The 19,241-nt window shown below is 39.8% G+C and overlaps 1 protein-coding gene across 1 annotated transcript in view; it reads left to right on the top strand.

Moving 5' to 3' along the window:
* Positions 1-19,241, top strand: part of plxna4 (plexin A4) — a 201,332-nt gene that overhangs the window by 7,578 nt on the left and 174,513 nt on the right. The window contains exon 2 of the mRNA XM_079622819.1: positions 8,957-10,271. Coding sequence (XP_079478945.1) covers positions 9,057-10,271 — 1,215 coding nt within the window. The 5' untranslated portion in view covers positions 8,957-9,056. The remainder of the gene's footprint in view (positions 1-8,956; positions 10,272-19,241) is intronic.

Here is a 19,241-nt window from a genome sequence, read left to right as displayed (position 1 = left end):
GTTCTCCTCAGCAGCATTTTTTGCCCCTGCCATCCTGTATTTTTCCATCACCTTCAAGATAAACGTTTTCAAGCCCTCATTGGATGCGCTTTATAAGTTATTTTATTTGGCACAGCTAACATGAATGAAGGTGATATTTGAATCTTGTCAGGGTAATTCATGTCACTGCAGTGCTTTGGGATGGAACATCCTCTTAGAGTAAAAAGGGAAGATAAACATGGTAAATGCACAGGTTATTTCCACTGTTCCAGTGTCACTGTGATTTAGTTTCTGGGGAACGGTCATGCATGCTCACCCAGACCCCTCGGATTCACTCGCACAAGAAATGTGACGTGGTTAAGCATGTAGAAAATCAAACCAAACAGCCTGACCAACTGCAGAAGGGGAAAGAAAAGAGGAATGGATTACGTTTCTTTCATCGCAAACCACAGGAGCCCCCTGCTGAAAGAACTCGAAAGCAGCCTTCCGTGTTTACGCCAAGGGCTCTGACAAACAGAGCGAGGGAGGAAGGTAAATAGAAAACAGAATGGAGTGCTATCTTCCTGTCCCGACTCCTGCACGCAGATGAGGAGAAGAGCGCTGGCGTCAGGCCAGGAGCAGAAGGCTGGGCGCAGCGGTACCCGCAGCTCGTTCAATGAGAAAGTTGTGGCAAAAAGTTCAGAAAATGAGTCCACCAACAACCACGGACCGAATTTACATTTGATTTGTATAAAATGCATATTGATGAGGCTTATCTGCGTATGTTTTTGTAGCCACTTGTGACTGTAAAGTGGTGTGTAATCTACCAGCGGTGGACAATAGCTCATCTGTCTACTCGCACGCATATGGAAGTGAGCACATCACGGTCAGCCTTCATCAAAGATACTTCTGTGTGCGCCTCGTTCTTCATTATCTCTACATATGACACCCATGACGGTTTGCCTCCAGGCCATTACCCGTGTGACATCTTCACTCACGCTACTTGCTTGTGGGTCTGTGTGTCTGCTCATGCAAACGTCTTTATCATCAGCACTTGAATGGTGCTATTGAAAGTCAGTGTGATTGTGAGACCAGTGCATACAGTAATAGTTTTGTGGGATAGGGTTGCTTTTGCCTTTATGGACATATCTGGACTGTAGAGCCTTGGAGTAGGAAGCAAAGGATAATGCATTGAAAATGCTTTTGTGTGTGTGAGATGGAGAGAGAGCGAGAGAGTCATATTGATGACTCATACACTTTAGATGTAATTCCTCCAAAATGCCTCTAAATGAGTGAGTCATTTCTTGAACTCATTCTTAGCAGTAATTTAACGGCTATGGTTGTCTGAATAATGTTATCAGAATAACTTCATAAGACTTGACACAAGCAGATATTGACTTGACTCGCAGCATGATTCTTCAAAAATTAACTAATTATCACAATAGCTCTAATATGAAATACGAGGAGGAGAAATTCAATAAAAATCCAAGCATACACAAATTGTCACCTTGTTCTTAAACTCTGCTGCCTTATTATACCGACTGACATTGTTGACTGTTCTGTTGCTACTGTTACTTGATTCGTCTCTTGCCGTTTCAAGCTGTAATATGCACAGACACAATGTTTTTTTTCTTTGCTAGAGGCACAATTTTAGTTGCTTTTCTTGTGACCTTTTGGGAAACCGTTTCCATCTCTATTCTCTCTCTCCCTCTGTCCATTCTTCCCTTTGGTCTCACAGTTAATGTGGAGGTGGTGATTTATCAATTGTGTGAGTCTGTAAGAAAATGGGTTTTCTCCTGGAACAGTGGTGGAGCTGACAGATTCTTTAAAACTGTGCTTTGCAGCCTCACTGGCAATTACAATGTGGTTCCAAGCCGTTCCAGTGTATTCAATTGACTTCGATGGGGCAGTAATTTATTTTAGGCTTTGAATCTGCACACATCTGCTTTCTGAGTGCTAGGTTTAATAGGAAAAGCTACTGACAGGGTCTTAGTACAGTTTAAGTGTGTTAGAATTCAGCTGTCATGTTCCTAAAGTGTGTCCACCCTCATCAGATCACTGCCAACAAGAGGGAAGAGGCTTCATGGTTTATGGCAAGGGCTTATGCCCAGTCTTAAAGGCCATTCACAACCAATGTGATAAAGATGATCAATTTAATGAGCTACAAAGTTTTAATAATCATTCTAATTCTATGAGAACAGGGAAGTCCACACCACACCTGAACTGATAATGGCACTGGAACAATATGCTCATCACAAGCTCCAGATGAAAAGTTTGCAAAATGGACATTGACACTCACAGAAATGCATGAGAGTTCTGACTCTTTTGAATGGAAAATTATAGGAGGAAAGACTTAATCCAAGATTTCACTTAAGGAACACTGAGAGGATGAGTGTGTGTGGAGAATGGGAGGGTAAGTTGGATTACCAGTGTTGAAGCCAGTGGTGTGTATCAGGGCCTCAATCCCATGATTATTCCATCCCCCCTCACACACACACACACACACACACACACACACACACACACACACACACACACACACACACACACACACACACACACACACACACACACACACACACACACACACACACACACACACACAAATTAAAAACACAGTTTAACGGTTTATAATAATCAGTCCAAAGCTTGTGATTATCAGGCATTCATGTCTAAGAAGTTAATCTTCCAGGTCCACTTCATCTACCACTGTTTGAACTGTATTGGGGGAGATTGTGTATTAACACTGCAAACCAGTTTTAGATGGGTCAGCTGGAGTTCAGCTTGTAGAGCATGGCACTAACAACGACAAGGTCATGTATTTGGATATTTGGATTTGTTTCCCAAATGAGTAAATGAGTGTCTCCCACGTCTTTCTTGATGTGGACTGTGTTGCCGTTTAGTTTTAGAGATCATATCTGCTTTTTTTTTGCATACTTCATTATTCAGTTCACTCTGACTGTGGCAGTTTGCCTTTAGGCTAAAACAGAATCTGTTCAGTTACTGTTCTAGGGCCAGCTGTTGCCATCTAGCCACAATCATTATTGAAGACAAAACTAAGCTCAAGTCAGCTGAAACCTTTAACCATCTTTCCTGTAGTTGATGAAATTTGGCATGCAGTGATGACAGGCAGACCCCCACCCTCGGGCTGGCCCAGCACACATCAGCACTGTATTACTGACTCCGCTGTGTGGAAAATGAACTTTTATGATCTCTGATTTATTATCTGCATCAGTGGCTCTGAAACGCCCCAGGATTGCTTTGAGGAAAGCTGAAGGGAAAAGCCTTCAGTCTGGGTGAGAAATCAAATCCACACACCCCTCATCGACACCCTGTCCCTCACTGCTGATCACACATGTATGCTGTGGTCTGTGTGCGTTTTGAGTGTAAATTGCATTCAGTGTTATACCTGCACGTTCATGTCTTGCATATGTTGTGCAATATATGAGTTTTATTTGCAGTAATGAGAGTAGGCCTATATATTTAATGTATGGTTAATTGATTTGTTATACATAGGCCTATAATTTTAATTTAATGGATTTTTACAGCTTTATTTAAAAATCAATTACATTTTATCTGAATACATGATTATTTTATTTATTTTGAACAGCATGCTATTTATTTATTACATGCACACAGTTGCTGTGCCATTTGTTGGTAATATTTCACACTGCAGTCTTTCTCTCTTTTCACATGCATTTTATAATCTCTCAACTCAGCTAAAATGTTTTTTTTTTTTTTTACGCTGCAGTTTCAGCAGTAGCACAGCACTGCTCTGAAACTCTAGTGTGCTGAATATATTTGTGCTGGAAGTGGTTAACATCTTGATTTAAGGTGCTGAACTGTGCATTTGTCTCACAGCAAGTGCTGGGATCATAAATAAGACCCTCTTAAACACTGAGAGGTGACCTCTCATGAATGTCATTGAAAACTAATCAAGTAGTGTGTGGAAAAGTTCAGAGTGAGCAGAGAGAAAGTAGGCCTACATAAAGAGAGTAGAGAGCACATGAAAGTTTCAATATGCAGTTATAACGTGGTGTGACTGACCAAGGATGTGGTTTCGGTTCCCTCGTTTCATATGTGGAGGTGAAGAGAGAAACTGAGGGAATGTGGAACATGTTGAGACTCATGATAGTGGACCTTTATGTTAGAATAGACCTGATTTGTCTACAGGATCAGCGTCTCTTGTCTAAAGTAGGGATGCATGATATATCCGGCATCATGCCGATATATAATCAGTTTTAATGTTTTTGTTATCGGTCCGCTAAGAGAATTTGCCCGATATCTTAAAGCCGATAATGGATTATTTCCTTCAGCGGAGACACTTCAGATGCACACTTGTCTTTCAAGTATAACGAATTATTGGTAATCAATATCAGTCGAAATTTTCATATCGGTGCATCCCTTGTCTAAAGGCTTTTCAGAGGCTTCTGGAAGTTTGAGAGATACACTTGGTTAGGATTAGCTGAGCAGCCCTTTGAAAACTGCTCAGAAACCCTTTGTTTTCATTTTTTTCAAGATTAGTGATAGACCAGTATATCATATGGATGGATGGCTGTTTAGTCCAACTTTGATAATGCACAGTCGCCTTTATGACTTAAGTGTTTAATTTGACTGTCAGAGAGGCTTTTTTTTGTTCTTACATCAGTGTATTTTACATGGTTGTTTGTACTTGATAATCTGCGTCTTCTGTTGGGCTGAGTCTCTAATGAAGAAAAGGAGGATTTAAAGCCTCTGGAATGACACACAATGGTTCCAGTTCTTGTTTAAATAGTTCAAGAGTGAACTATCCCTTTAAAATGCATTTTATTTCCCCATCCAATCAGTGCTTTGTGGTCTTCCTAAGTCATTGGTTAATTGAATACAAGACCTCATCTATTCATAGTAATGAGTGACAAAAAAGACATTTGTTTATATGGTGAGCTGGACATGGCAGACAGCAACAGGAAGAAGCTTGGAGTCTAACCTAATAACAGGATCCTGACAATGAGGATCAGTTTCTTTTCAATATACCTCCTAATAGAATCAAAACATCTTTATCGGAGGAGATAACATTCAGTACAGTCAACACCCATGACAATGGGCGTCAGGAGAAATGGAGAGCGGGTGGACCAAGTGGGAAATGGAAGTTATATGTTAATGTGGTTCTATGCATGATTGTGTGCTTATCTTCATATAGTTGTTTATTATTTCCATGTGAATCTGTATGTGAGAGCTAGTACAGCAGACTGCAGTATATTTTTATGGTCAGTAGGAGATGCGTGCCTGTTCAAGGCAGAAAGCACCCCCTGACAAACACAAAGACCCTGACTCGTTTGATAAAGGTGTGTGGGGGGAGAAGTGCATTTGTGTGCAAAAGAGAAGGGAAGTGATTTGTGTATGTGTGAGTGAGGGAGAGGAAGATGGATGGAAAGCGTTTGACAGAGTCTGTTTGAACCGAGAGCTGCTGTGGAGGATTACGGTCCCTCTGATCAGAGCAAGGGAGGAAATAGAAAGAAGGAAAATGGGAGAGAGAGCGAGGACAGGCAGATGTCAACATGTCTCTCAGATCCACTGGATTTGTCTGACCGGTGTTTGGTCTCAATCCATTGCTTTGAAATGCCACAATTCTGGGAGAGCTGTGGTTTTGAATTTTGTAAATACTGAGTAAGTTTGATATGTGCAAACATCAAACACCACATCAGTTCATGAAGTTTACAGCACCAGAAACATGCATTTACAGTAATACATACTGTAGGCTATAGGCTAATTATTAAAATGATTAAAAATGGCTGAAAATGAGACTTGTCTACCCGCACCTGAAAAAGTTTGCTTGCCAGTGAGTAGTTTGTACTAATGGTTACAAATTCCTCTCTGCCTCTTTTCGCTCGTGATTCATTGATGAAAATAGACACACAATTAGTTAAAGATGAGCATTGAAAAAAACAAATCTTGTATTGTATGTAATTTGAGTTTAGTATGGCTGGTTTTAGAATATTTTAATTGACACTGAAGATTAACTGCATTACACATTATTTGTGTTGAATGTGACCATTCTGTTGCTCTCTCTCTTGAGCATCCTGAAGTCCCATCAGATTTTGGTTGGGCATAGCCCCTTCACCCTCTGGGAGGGCTGTAGATAATTAAAAACCCTTATCTGTATGTGCTCAGTGTATAAACATAACTCCTTTTCTTCTTAGCATCCTTCTGTCACCCTTTCCTTCAGACTTACATCAAGGATGAATCCCTCCATCTGTCCATAGTGGGATAAGGAGCGCAGGCTGTGCTAAGGGAAGTTATACAGGAGGATGCGTGTGTAAGCGTCTGTGTATGCACAATTCTGCCTGTGCGGGTGTCATAGAGGATGAGATTTTGTGACATGCCGTAATCAAAGTTGAATTGCACTGTTCTGAGATAATGCTCTTAGATCAGGGAGGATAAATTCAGGATTGTTCAGATGCTCTTGGCCCCCCACCCTCTCCCACACACATCTGATGAAATTCAAGGTCGAGTGTTGGCAAAGCCTGGAAAGGCTCCAGTCAAACGCTTGGGTCTTTAAATGAATTTAGTTGCTTATTCTTATGTTTTTTCTTTCTGGCCATTGTCCATTAATGCCACCAACTGGTCTATGAGATCTTCACTTGACTTCATTTGACACTCAGATGGCCTTGAGTTTAGCTCAAAATAAAAAAAAAGTAGCACGGTCTACCACTGCCAGCACCAACCCACCCAACTTGAAGCCAGGATTTACGCAGCCTGGTGTCAACTCAGTTTGCCATACTGATGCCCAGTGTGGAGCGTATGGTGTTTGGCAATTGGTGGACATTTTAACCAGAAGGTCATGAATGAAACAACCTGGACATGCTTGTTAAGCAGATCCAATCTGAGATGTCAAAATACTGTGTATGAATGCAAATGCAATTTCATTGATGATATCGTACATGCAAACTTTTTTTTTTTTATAAGTCTCTGATTATTTGTGCTGGTTTTCTGGAAGCACAAAATAAAATGCATAAAGTGAGACTTCCAATGTCGCAGTTGTATCCTAGAAAGACAACGAATTGGAAAGAGAAGCATGAATATCCAATTATTTATCAAGTGAACCACACACTCCCAGCTTAAACCCTAAATGTGCAGTTTCCTCACATTCCCAGAGATGCTGCTTGTGTGTGGTATTAAACATGAATTCATTAGCACTCTTTGATGTGGCTCCTCAGCATGTGGTCTCCAGTCCATGTATGTGTGTTGCAAGTAAGCTTTCCAATAGAATAACTTTTCTTTTGGCAACGTGCTAGAGTGTTGGAGTATCTCTGGGCTTGAGGTCAAGTCATGTTCCCTGTTCAAGACACTGGGAATGCTGTTTTATATCCAACTGGCAGTCTCCTAAAGCAACCTATGGGAAGATGCTAGAATTATAAACCCCTGTTTTTGGATGACCTTGCAGATTAGCTGATCCTAAAGCCCAGTGCTAGATGCCTTTTTAAATATTTCACCACCATGGATTGGCATGGATACTTGCTTTTAACATCCAACCATGCACAGAAAAGCCTCTAGCAAACCAAGCTGCATTTTACAGTAGTTTGATATCTGCATATTAATATGTCAGACTGTTGTTGGAGCCATAGCCTAATGGTTAGTAAACATGCTACAGGTCCATTGAGCCGATGCGGTTTTAAGTCCCGATCTCATATTTCCCTCTTCTTCCCGTTTCCCATTGTCTCTCTAATTTGTCTATGTGAAAAATGTCAAAAAGAGTATTTATGTTTAATGAAAGGGCTTTAGCATGTGATTGTTTGATGGGAAGGATGTTAATTTCGTCTTTTGGCTGCTATTTGAGCCCACAAACTAGCTGAGGAGTCATAATGTGTGTTTTGATTCCGCTTTACAAGACCACCATTTCCTCATGCATGTTTTTACCTCAGCTCACATCTCCGTTCTCTTCCACTTTAAATGTAATCGCTAGTAAGTGATACCTGCTGTAGTATTTTGAAGTGGTTCTTTGCTAGACTTTTCTATGAGAAAACATTATCCCCCACTGCTCAGATTACACACACTACTATTTTTCCAACCATTCCTTTCCATACACACGAACACCGCTGCTGTAGGACCATTCTCGCGCAGAATGGAAAGTGTACCGAACCCTTTATTACTCTCCTATGCCTCTGAGTGGCTAACGCTCCCTCCCTTAGTGAGTCTCTGCTTTCTGTTTCAATGGCTAATCATTACTGTGGAGTCCATACCCTTCACTCTGTATAACGTCTTAATGCCCACTACAACAGCTAGGCAGTGATTTTCACATCTGCTGTGAACCTCAGCAGTTAAGTGTCAGCCTAGCATACCACTGCTAGTTTGCTCTGCAGCTAAAAAAACTATGTTTATATGCAAGACTCTGCTCTCCATTTATTTTCAAACTTTTACAATTTGTGCAGCTCAACACTGTGCAGACCACAGTGTCAAAATGTACCTATTTTGCTCAAGGATAAGGAGCAAACTGTTTTTTTTGTGGAAATATTAGCATGTCCTTCTAATTGGCCCTGTGCTCCACCACTACTCAAACATTGCAGGCATGTCTGTGAGCTCTGCCACTCCTTCAGCAGTGTCAGCAGGTGAACTGTGCTATCTGGAAAGATGGGAGAAAATCAGCCAAGCATGCAAATCGCATACCAAGGGAAAAATCAATTAGAGGGCTAGAGGTCCAGCTGTGAGGTGGGGCACAGGCAGAGAAATTGTGCCCATCCTGGCTGTTAACTCCTGGGGCAAATGCATTATCCCATTGAGAATGGCATCCATTCATGCCAACTGTGCATGCTCCAAGAGTGCCTTTTTCCACATCTCTTTCTCCCTCTAATTACTCATGCATTTTTTTCAAATGGCTGGAAAACTGTTATGTGGCTTTAATAATTTGTCTTCTGGGACCGTTCCACTCATAATCTGATACGGTGAATGTAAATTGGAATTTACAATATCTTTTTATACAATATCTTCTGCTAACACTCTTTTGTTCTTTCTTTTTGTGCAGGTACAGAATGTCATCAACTTCACGAGAAGCCTGAATACTGATACAGAGTACGGGTACCGAGTAGTGGACAGAGACATTCTTCCCGTAAGGTATCAGGACAATGGCTTCCCACACCAGGAGATGGAACTTTTTCACTTTTTCTGGCTGCATTATTGTCCTTTTGGTTCCCCTTGTGGCTACAAGACCACAACAGCCTTCAGCAGCATCCAGAGTACATGAGGAATACAGTACCTTCCGGGCAGAGAACCCTGAATGGACTTTTAATCACCTTGCAGTGGACCACAGAAATGGGAATGTGTACCTTGGGGCAGTGAATCGCATCTACAAACTCTCACCTGGGCTGGACGTACAGGTGTCGCATCAGACTGGTCCAGATGAGGATAACCGGAACTGCTACCCACCCCGTATAGTGCAGCCTTGTAGCGAACCACTCACATTGACCAATAACGTCAATAAGATGCTGCTCATGGACTACCGCGAGAACCGGCTGCTGGCCTGCGGCAGTCTGTACCAGGGTATTTGCAAACTCCTCCGTCTGGATGATCTCTTTAAGCTCGGAGAACCCTTCCATAAAAAAGAACACTACCTCTCTGGCGTCAATGAGAGTGGCTCCGTGTTTGGCGTCATTGTGTCTTACAGCGATGCCTCTACTGATAAGCTTTTTGTGGCCACAGCTGTCGACGGAAGACCGGAGTACTTCCCAACAATATCCAGTCGTAAGCTCACCCGCAACTCTGAGGAGGATGGGATGTTCGCCTACGTCTTCCATGATGAATTTGTTGCCTCCATGATTAAAATCCCATCGGATACATTCACAGTGGTGCCAGACTTTGACATCTATTATGTCTATGGGTTTAGCAGTGGAAATTTTGTGTATTTTCTCACACTGCAGCCCGAAATGGGGGGAGGCCCGACAACCGGGTCATCCTCAGCTGGACGTGAACAGGTTTTCACTTCCAAACTGGTGCGACTCTGCAAGGACGACACCGCATTCAACTCGTACGTCGAGGTTCCTCTTGGTTGCGTAAAGGGTGGGGTTGAGTATCGCCTGCTGCAGGCAGCCTACCTGTCCAAGGCAGGTACCATCCTGGCACGTTCGCTAGGCATAGGACCAGATGATGACATCCTTTATGCTGTGTTCTCCAAAGGACAAAAAAGGAGGCCCAAGGAATCATCTCAGGAGTCGGCTCTCTGTGTGTTCACACTGAAAGAAATTAATGAAAGAATTAAGGACCGGCTACAGTCATGTTATAAAGGAGAGGGAACCCTGGATCTCGCCTGGCTCAAAGTGAAAGACATCTCATGCAGTAGTGCGGTAAGTACATTCAACACTCCCCTGCTTGCCTTCCATTTGCAGAACAACAGTACTTGTGACAGTGACTATAGTAACACTCTTTGACTCACAATAGCTGATGTGAAAACTATTAAATTCAGGGCTAGTCATCAAATTGTATACAAATGGAAAGTTTGGAAACAAGACCATTCAAGTTACCAGAGCGTAGAGCTAATTTTGGTCAGATAAAAACACACATATGAGGTAGTGCCCACTAGCAATTAGTGTTGTCAAAAATATCGATATTTCGATAATTATCGATACTGAAATATCTGAACGGTACCAATACTAATTTCCCGAAGTATCGATACTAGCCGCGCGGTCACTTTCACTTCTCTCCAAAGGCGCGTTGACAAACACCACACGTGACGCACTCGTCTCATTCGCTCTGGTTAAATAGCAAAAGGTGAAGTGAATGGAAAGATGGCGAGGGCGGCGCCCCCGCGACCGGCTTTGGTTGATAGATAAAGAACACCGCGAGCGGGCATGTCGGAGAATAGCGCGGACACGCGTAAAAACACACCGCGAGCGGGCATATCGGAATCGGAGAATACGGTGGACGCGCTACACACCGCGAGCGGGCATGTCGGAGAATAGCGCGGACACGCGCTTCACACTGCGAGCGGGTATGTCAGAGAATAGCGCAGACACGCGCTTCACACCGCCGAGCGGGCTGCGGGCACCCAAAAGATTGTTTGACTAACAATAATCCCTCATATCACTCATTTTTTAAAATTATTTTATAGGTGAAAACAGACTTAAGGAACAGGCTCCAGGGGTACCATTTAGCAAGCATAGGCTACGCTCAGCATCAGGGGTGTTTGTTGTTTGGACAGACCTTTCCCCACTGCTAAAAAAATTCTAAAGGAAACACTGTAACTCTTCTCATTTTAACTTTTTTGAAACATTAACCAAGATGGCCTAGTATTGTTGTTGATATGAGTGTTGTCTCGTTTTTTCACCGTAATTCTTAAAGTTAACATAATCGGACTGAGGAATCTTAGACAAGTAAATATTTTAACTGTGGTCAAATGTAAATTAACTTGTGCCTATTTAACTTTATTCAGAAAATTATTATTTAATTCTGCAATTTGCCTTCATTAGCGATTATCATCAATTTGATTACACAGATATTAAACTAAACAGCTAGACAATGGCATCTCTGAATTCAATAATGAAATGCCTTTAACTGAAAATGTAATGTTTAATCTTATTATTATACATTACTGACACTCTATCCTCCAATTTGATACTGTTAAGTGCTTTTTTGTTACAGTAGGCTATATTTTAATACAACGGGTCATGTTAGCCCTGGTCCAATTAAAAAATATTAACAGATAGAACTCAGGACATTTTTGTTCATGTAAAATATACCTCATTGTCATGTTCTAGACTTGTTATATTTAGCTTTAAATAAAAAAAAATACCCCCTTAATATTGTGGCAGTTTTCTTCTCTGTGGTATCGAAAATGGTATCGAATATCGATATTTTTCAAGGTATCGTATCGAAGTTAGAAATTCTAGTATCGTGACAACACTACTAGCAATACAATACGACTTTTGATCAATGACCTCTGGCTGTGCTTATAACAAGCCTTTTGACAACACAGGACTAGGTAACGAAATAAAGCGACTTTTGTAATGGTTCCCTGGAAAGTGACTGTTTTGAAAGCAAAAAAGCTTATATTTTAAACTGTGGGTGTTTGGGCTAAATTAATTGGAAAAATTTGTCATTACAGTTTCAGTCTGTATTTTAAACCAATTTTGTTTTACACCGTATGTATTTTAAACCAATGGTGTTTTACATAGATGTTTTACACAGAGATTTTAAAAAACAATTATGTTTTATCTTGCAATAGATCTAATCACTAGGCTATATCTGTATAAATGCATTTTTACCTTGGCAGGTAACATATTTTGGCATTTTTTTTACTTCTCTTGATTTTAATTCTCAGAGCAGTGACAACATAATCACTATCATTTTGGTTACCAACTAATGGCCAGTTCCAGGAAAAAAAAATCATTTTGGCCCAGTAGTTTCCCCCTTAATTCCATAAAATAAGGTTCAATTCTTAAAACGTCTCCTTTAGGCTTGGATGCACGGTGTGGATTCTGTTTTCTGGACCTTTTGATAAAAGGCAACCAAGCTGTATAAATGTGAAACTTCCATACTCGAAGAATCAAACTATTATAATAACACTGTATTGAATTCCAGCCAGGGATTAAATGAATTATTACCACACATAACGCTCAGCATCAGACCCAATGAATTCTTGCTCCTTTCAGAAACCTCAGTGCCAGGTCAAACGCTACATCAATAGAATGAGCTGTTCAGGCATATACAAGTAAAGTTCCATGTTAATATCATGCAATTCTTTTGAAGAACCTTGGAGTAGAATGTAAATACCATATGAAGACCATTGCTTCATCATATGATGATATTACCATCACTGTTCCATGGTACTGCCACTGTACCTTTTTTTAAATGGTGAATGAGGTAACATGAGGCTTTCTGCGTGAAGGGTGTGATTTTTGGCAAGTTTTTCTTGATGTGGAGAGGGTGTGTGTGTGTGGACTGATGTGGAAGTGAAACTGACACACACACACTCACACACTTGCAGGCACTCGCACACAAGAATAAATGTGAAACAGGCTGTGAGAGAGTGCTTTCGTGATAAGTGTATGGCTAGAGATGGAGGAAGAGAGGGAGTTATGTTGAGGAATGGTGCCATTTCTGCGTGCTCTGCAGTATGGCCACTGCAGCATAAATTAAAGTGAGAGCGTCACAGTGAGGAGAGAGAGATGGATTGCCTGTGTCTCCTCCTTTGGTAACTATGGCTACTGGCTCCTCATTTAAAAAGCCAGACAATTGTTTGATTGGGGAAGAGAAAAAGACAAGTGATCTCAAACACATTATTTCTGAGACTGATAAATGCTCTGTTACTGTTTAAATTATCTTCTCCGAGAGCTGTTAGTTCTCATAAACAAATATAAACAGAAAAATACAAACCCATGCATGCATAGGCTTATAAAAGACAACATGAAATTAACATTGACCCTATTTACTTTAATAAAATAAAATGCTCCTGGTCTTAAGCATTATTCACAGCATGTTATTCTGAAGAACAAATTATTTCATCTCTTGGCTATATTAAAAACTGATACAAGCCAATATTGTATGTTTAACTATGCATGCTCATTTTCTCATTTTTTCAATTCATCTTTAGAAATGGTTTAATGTAACCGTTAACTAGTCCCACCAACACCACCACCCTTTTTTGTTGTAAATGTCTTATGTGATTCCCAAATACACATACGCAAAAAAAGTTAGTTTTTTTTTTTTTTTTTTGACAAAATTGTGTATAATATTAATATTGACTGTTTAAAATTTAAGTGGTATGGCTGAATACTGATATTTTTTTATTGTAATATGTATATTCATTTACACTATTTATAGTATATGCTTACAATATTATGACTTTCTTCACCTAATGAGTTGACATGTCTGCAGTTGTAAAGCTATGGGTGGGGGGAAATCTTAATCATAACAGAATAGAAACTTTTAATGATACAGTTACATCCTAATTGATAAAATCAAGCCTCATCCTACATTTGCTTTCCACTGAATATTCTGTTTCATCTGGAAATATAGGGTACATTATGGAAGTGTAATGCATTGTGAATGCTGTTTCATGTTGTCTTTCACAGTGAGCAGACTACATTAGGTATAAAGCAGCTTCCAAACACCCACAGGCAGAAGGAACATGAGCATGATTGCGCTGACTCACCTATGAATAAAAGCACACGCTCATAGACGGATACATTCAGACACTCATGTGTTTCAGTATAACACTTACAAACACCCTTATTCGAAAGCATCCCAGGGCAAAAAAGAATGACACGTCTTTCAGGCAATTCTGTGACTGAAGTTAAACGCTCTTGGGCTGTGGTATTCCTGAATCTGCGCTCAATGGGACCACATTGACAAGATAAAAAGTGGGGAATGACAGGAGTGATAAAACGGCGCATGAACCTGATATCTAAGAGGGGGAGATGATTTTACAAGAAGCACTGTTGTTAGTCTCAGATGGGTTTGTGTTTTCAATAATGCATGGAAAAACTCAACGCTGCCATGTTAGAATATTGCAACAAGGAATAAGGAAGCAAGACAGAAATGTAAAAAAAAAAAAAAAAAGGGTAGCTTTTTGACTCCCCGATATGAAAGTCTAATTAAGTAAGCAGAGAAGCGCAGTGAGATCAAGCAAGCCCTTCTTCATGAATGTGAAGATAACATTCTCTCAATATTCAGCCCTCTGCAAACATTACATCAACATGACATGATAGTAATGCAGGTTCGGTGAAGATATGAAAGTGATGTATATCTTAATATCCTCTCTGTGCCCTCTGCAAACGATAAGGATATTATGCTGTGAAAAATCATAGCATAATGTAAGCCTGGCTCATACGAGATATATCTCTAGTTCTGTCCAAAAATCAGGAACTAGCAGTTATCATCATGTATACTGTGCAGGCAGATGACATGGATGAATAGCTTTTTTATTATTTTAGATGCATATCAAAAAATAATATAGAAAAATATATGAACTATGATCTAATCTGGCTGAGACCTTACAATGAGAATATTTGGCCATAAACTATTTTACAGCTTTAGTAGTTTTTCTTACATCATTTAAAAAAAGTAAAAATGATAGTGAAGTCTAACACAATGCATATCATAATTTATCCAGTGTCTTGCACCATGTGCCATATTTAAGATATTTAAGATGGCGTGTCAAGTTCAACTTAAGTTCAACCACTCTTCCTGAGACACCTGCTTTCTGTTGCCCTGCATCTGTCAGTTTTATACATAAGGATTCGTCCTGTCTGAACTCTTTCTGTCTTTTTTTTTACAGTGATGGCTAATGCCACATTACCAAACGTTTTACTGTAGAAATAACTAGTAACTATAGTTAGCATGGTAAATTTTGTACATTGTATGTGCATGTCAAGTGAAAGCAGAAGTGTATTTGGAGAGGCAGCAGCAGAATTCTGCACTTTGCTGACTCTTTCAAGCTCTCTGTTGCCCTTTTTTCCCCATGGTGTGTGTTTTTCCCCAATTAATGAACAGATGAGCAGACCTACTGCTCATTAGGGCAGTCAGACTGCATGAAGGGGCACTGTTAATGTCAAACATGATGTGCACACACACACATAAACTTACAAAAGAAAGGGTGTGCTTTTCACTATGTGAGACAGAATAACCATCTTCATCAGTTCATTAAACCAGACGTAGACTAAATCTTTCTAGATGGTGGTAATGAAGTCATCTCTCACACACGTACACATAGCCGTGGCATGTCACGCACAATGGTCATGCTGTCACCCTCATTAAGAAGAGATTGTGTCTCTTTGAAATATGCTCCACTATATATGTGACATGAACTCTTAATTATGTTGCATGCCCAGATGCAATGGTGCATTCTTTCTATTTTTTGTACTTTTGTTAATTATGACTTGTATATTAAACCCCCCATTTATATATTTATATTATTTGTATTAATTTATATATGTATGTGTTTGTTTGTAATTTCATGAATCATTCCATTTGGTCTTTTTAGTAGTGTCTTTTTTATTGAGTGTGTGTGTGTGTGTGTTTTCCATATACAGGTTCATGAGATTCGAAGTCAGGCCCATGTTCTCTTAATCCCAAGTCCAGGGTTCGATAAGTCATGCTCACAGCTTTACTCCCACAGGGTTACAACTGGCAGCTGTGTGCTGCTATTTAAAGATCATACATCGAAGGGGAATCCAAATGCAGAGGCAGAGATCTGAAGCTCGCTCAAGACTACTGTAGCTTTGGTTGTGCCAAACATCTCTCAGACTTTCCCAAGTGCCTTTGGGCCCAGACAGATGAGCGTTCAAACCTGAACAACAAAAGGCATTCTGATGTTTGTTTATTTTTTGTTTTTAGTGTATGGGATTGATCTGTGATTGACTGGAACTTCACGGCCTGCCATGCTTTTTGTGAAACCATAAACAAGTTAACAATAGTGTTCCATTTTTTTTTTTTTGCAAGTCCAAATATTTCAACATTTATTTACAAGTAAAATGTGGTGTGTCGTGTACATTCTTGTTATTTTATATTTCTTGCCAATAACAAATCATTTTAAAGGAGAAGATTATTACAAAGCACTTGTGATGATGCAAATGTGCATTGAAGTATCACATAGCCTAATGATTGTATAAGTGTGTAAGTTGTGGTGTCTATAGATCATTCTGTGTTGACATCTGACCTATAAAAAAAATCTGCAAGCGCCCCATGTTCCCTATGTCAGCAGAAAGAAATGGTGTGGAAATGAGTCTGGCACAGTAAATTCACCCGTCTCGTCTACTGGAGTGATGTATTCAAGCAAACAAGGGCACACCACCCGTTAATAGGGTCTTTTTTCATTAATTTATGCGTTTTTCTCAACCTCTGCTCAGTTATAGAGACATTGCGGTCAGAGAGATAAGAACATTTTAAATTAAGATTGGTCTCATTATTATTCATAATCATCTCAATTATAAGTCATTAAAATCAGGCTATAGGCTGTTCCCTTACAGCTGTCAGTCTCTCTGCATGCTCATTACATATTATTGCCAAATAATTAGTGCCTTTCACTCTCCTAGACAGACCAGTTTTTTTAATACTATCGAAGTGGCTGTCAGTTCTCGTTAGTTTCCATCTGCTAGTCATACTTATTTTTCCCCCCATTAAAGGTGCATTTAGTAATTACTGTGTTGTGTTGATGTGGCATTCATTTTGGACTTCTGATATGCAGCATTACGCAAAAGCAAACATTCACAAATACTAATGCTATTGTTAAACTATGCTATTCACAGTCAACTGTGATTCATTTATTTTTTTAATGACCGAAATGATAAAATGGCTTTTAGTAAGCCACTGATGTGACAGGTCTTGATTCAATGTTGTAAATTACTTTAGAGATTTTGATTAGAAGTATTGTGGGTGCATCATATTTATTATTGCTCGGCAATATTTTGTGGGGGCCAAAGGGCAAAACATTATGATTTTCCCACGCAGTGTTTGCATAGGAAATTCACCACATTGACCGACAAGAATGCTGCTTTATTTGAAAGTGACTTCTGTGTGAGTGGTGCTTCATGCATCATTACACTATAGTCATTGGACCTTTTTTGCCAGCAAAATTTCGACAGTGTGACCATGCCTTATTTTTCATATATAAAACGTTTCAAATAAAGGTAAAATTAATGAGTGCACCTCTAAATTGGACAACATACTGGTTTATCGCTATGAAATATGTAGCCCTGCAATATCTTGATTTTTCATTAACATTGCTCCAGTTCCTCACCAAGTTTCTCTTTGTTAAAGCTTTCTGGGAGAACCACTTTATGGGATGGTGTGACATGGTTTTAATCAGTCGCGTGCACTGTGCGCACTGCGTTTCCATTCATTAAAGTCGATCTCCAGGTTTATTGGCCTCAGTAATTACATCTCCCATCGTAACTACTACAGCAAAGGTCATAATCCATCATAAGATCGTTATCTACTAATCAGCCTAAACTCACTTTACATGTACATGTGAAAAGGTTATGTGCTCTGACACTTGTTGGATATTTCTTGAGCGGGACAACAATTTCGTAGTCTTTCCTTTCCAGCATTCTTTGCAGCCATCGTAAATCTTGCATTGTGCCACACATACATGTACACCCATGTTGACAAGACTGCGTACACAAGCACATGTACAAACACATTTAAGTTGCTTCTGACAGTTGAGACCTTGCAAAACACAATTTGTATTCTAAAACCACCTTCAGCCTAACCAGACTTAAATGCATGAATTTTTCAAATACACCCAACACATAACCTCAGAAGAGAACACAAATGCAAACCCCAAACTTTGTGTAGTTTCTTCACAAATGCTGACATTTCACATCCCAAGGGTTTCATTGATCCACATGCATGCGGTGACATTCGTTTTTTATCATTGAGCTGTACTCCGCCAAATCAAACAAATGACTTTTTCTGATTGGTGTCCTAAGCTTTGTTTAAATGGTTCAATGGCATCAATCTGACAGTTGTCATTTACTTCCAGTTGGTCTAGCAGGTGATTTTTAATATCTGTCTAATGAAGTTTGAAGAGGTGTAGAGCAGATGTAAGAAAGCTTTACAACTCACCGGCTTTTTAGATACCATCATGGGTCTGTGAAAATCCTGTCCTGTGGCCGTGTTTAGATTTTGGACTGTACTGTACTGTATATCTTTCTGCAAGCGTAGTGCCATAAGATTGGATTTGTGGTTTGATTTATATCAGTAACGCTCGTTTTGATATCTTTTGACAATTTCTTTGAAATTCTCCGTTGGAAGTGGTGATATTGCCCAGAAAAGGCCAATGTTGGATCAAATAATACTGGCAAAGTGCTTTCAAATGGAGGTCTTTGCTGTGGAAGCGGAAGCTTGCAGAATCTCTTTCTTACTGAAGGGGTTCACAGTCATTAAGTCATTAAATGTCATTACGTGTAGACAGTTGTGCGATATTCATCACTCACATCTTTTCATTCTCCCTTAGCGGAGTTCTTTGGTAAAGTCAGCACTAGGTAGAGGCCACAGTAGGATGGAAACTGAGATGATGAGGCCTTTAATTCAAAAGAGCATGAGCAATGGTGGAAGACAAGAGATACAGAAGGGGTACAGAAGGATGGAGCGTAGGAATGGGTGATGATGGGTTAGGCATTCAGCAACGATTGGTGATTTTCTTTTTTCTTTTGATATTTGATCTTTTTTTTTTTTTAGATTGACTGATTTTTATATTTAATAATTTTAATTGGTGATGTTTTACAATTCTCAACTTAAAATGCATCCCTTTTGGCTTCCGTGTCATGTTTCACATCTTTTTTTATGTCTCGCTAGGGGTGCAATTTTAATAAGGA

Source organism: Phoxinus phoxinus (genome assembly GCF_949152265.1).
Source record: "Phoxinus phoxinus genome assembly, chromosome: 9".
In the NCBI taxonomy this organism is placed as follows: domain Eukaryota; kingdom Metazoa; phylum Chordata; class Actinopteri; order Cypriniformes; family Leuciscidae; genus Phoxinus; species Phoxinus phoxinus.
The sequence above is the reverse complement of the archived record's forward strand: the minus strand, read 5'-3'. Positions and strand labels throughout refer to the sequence as shown.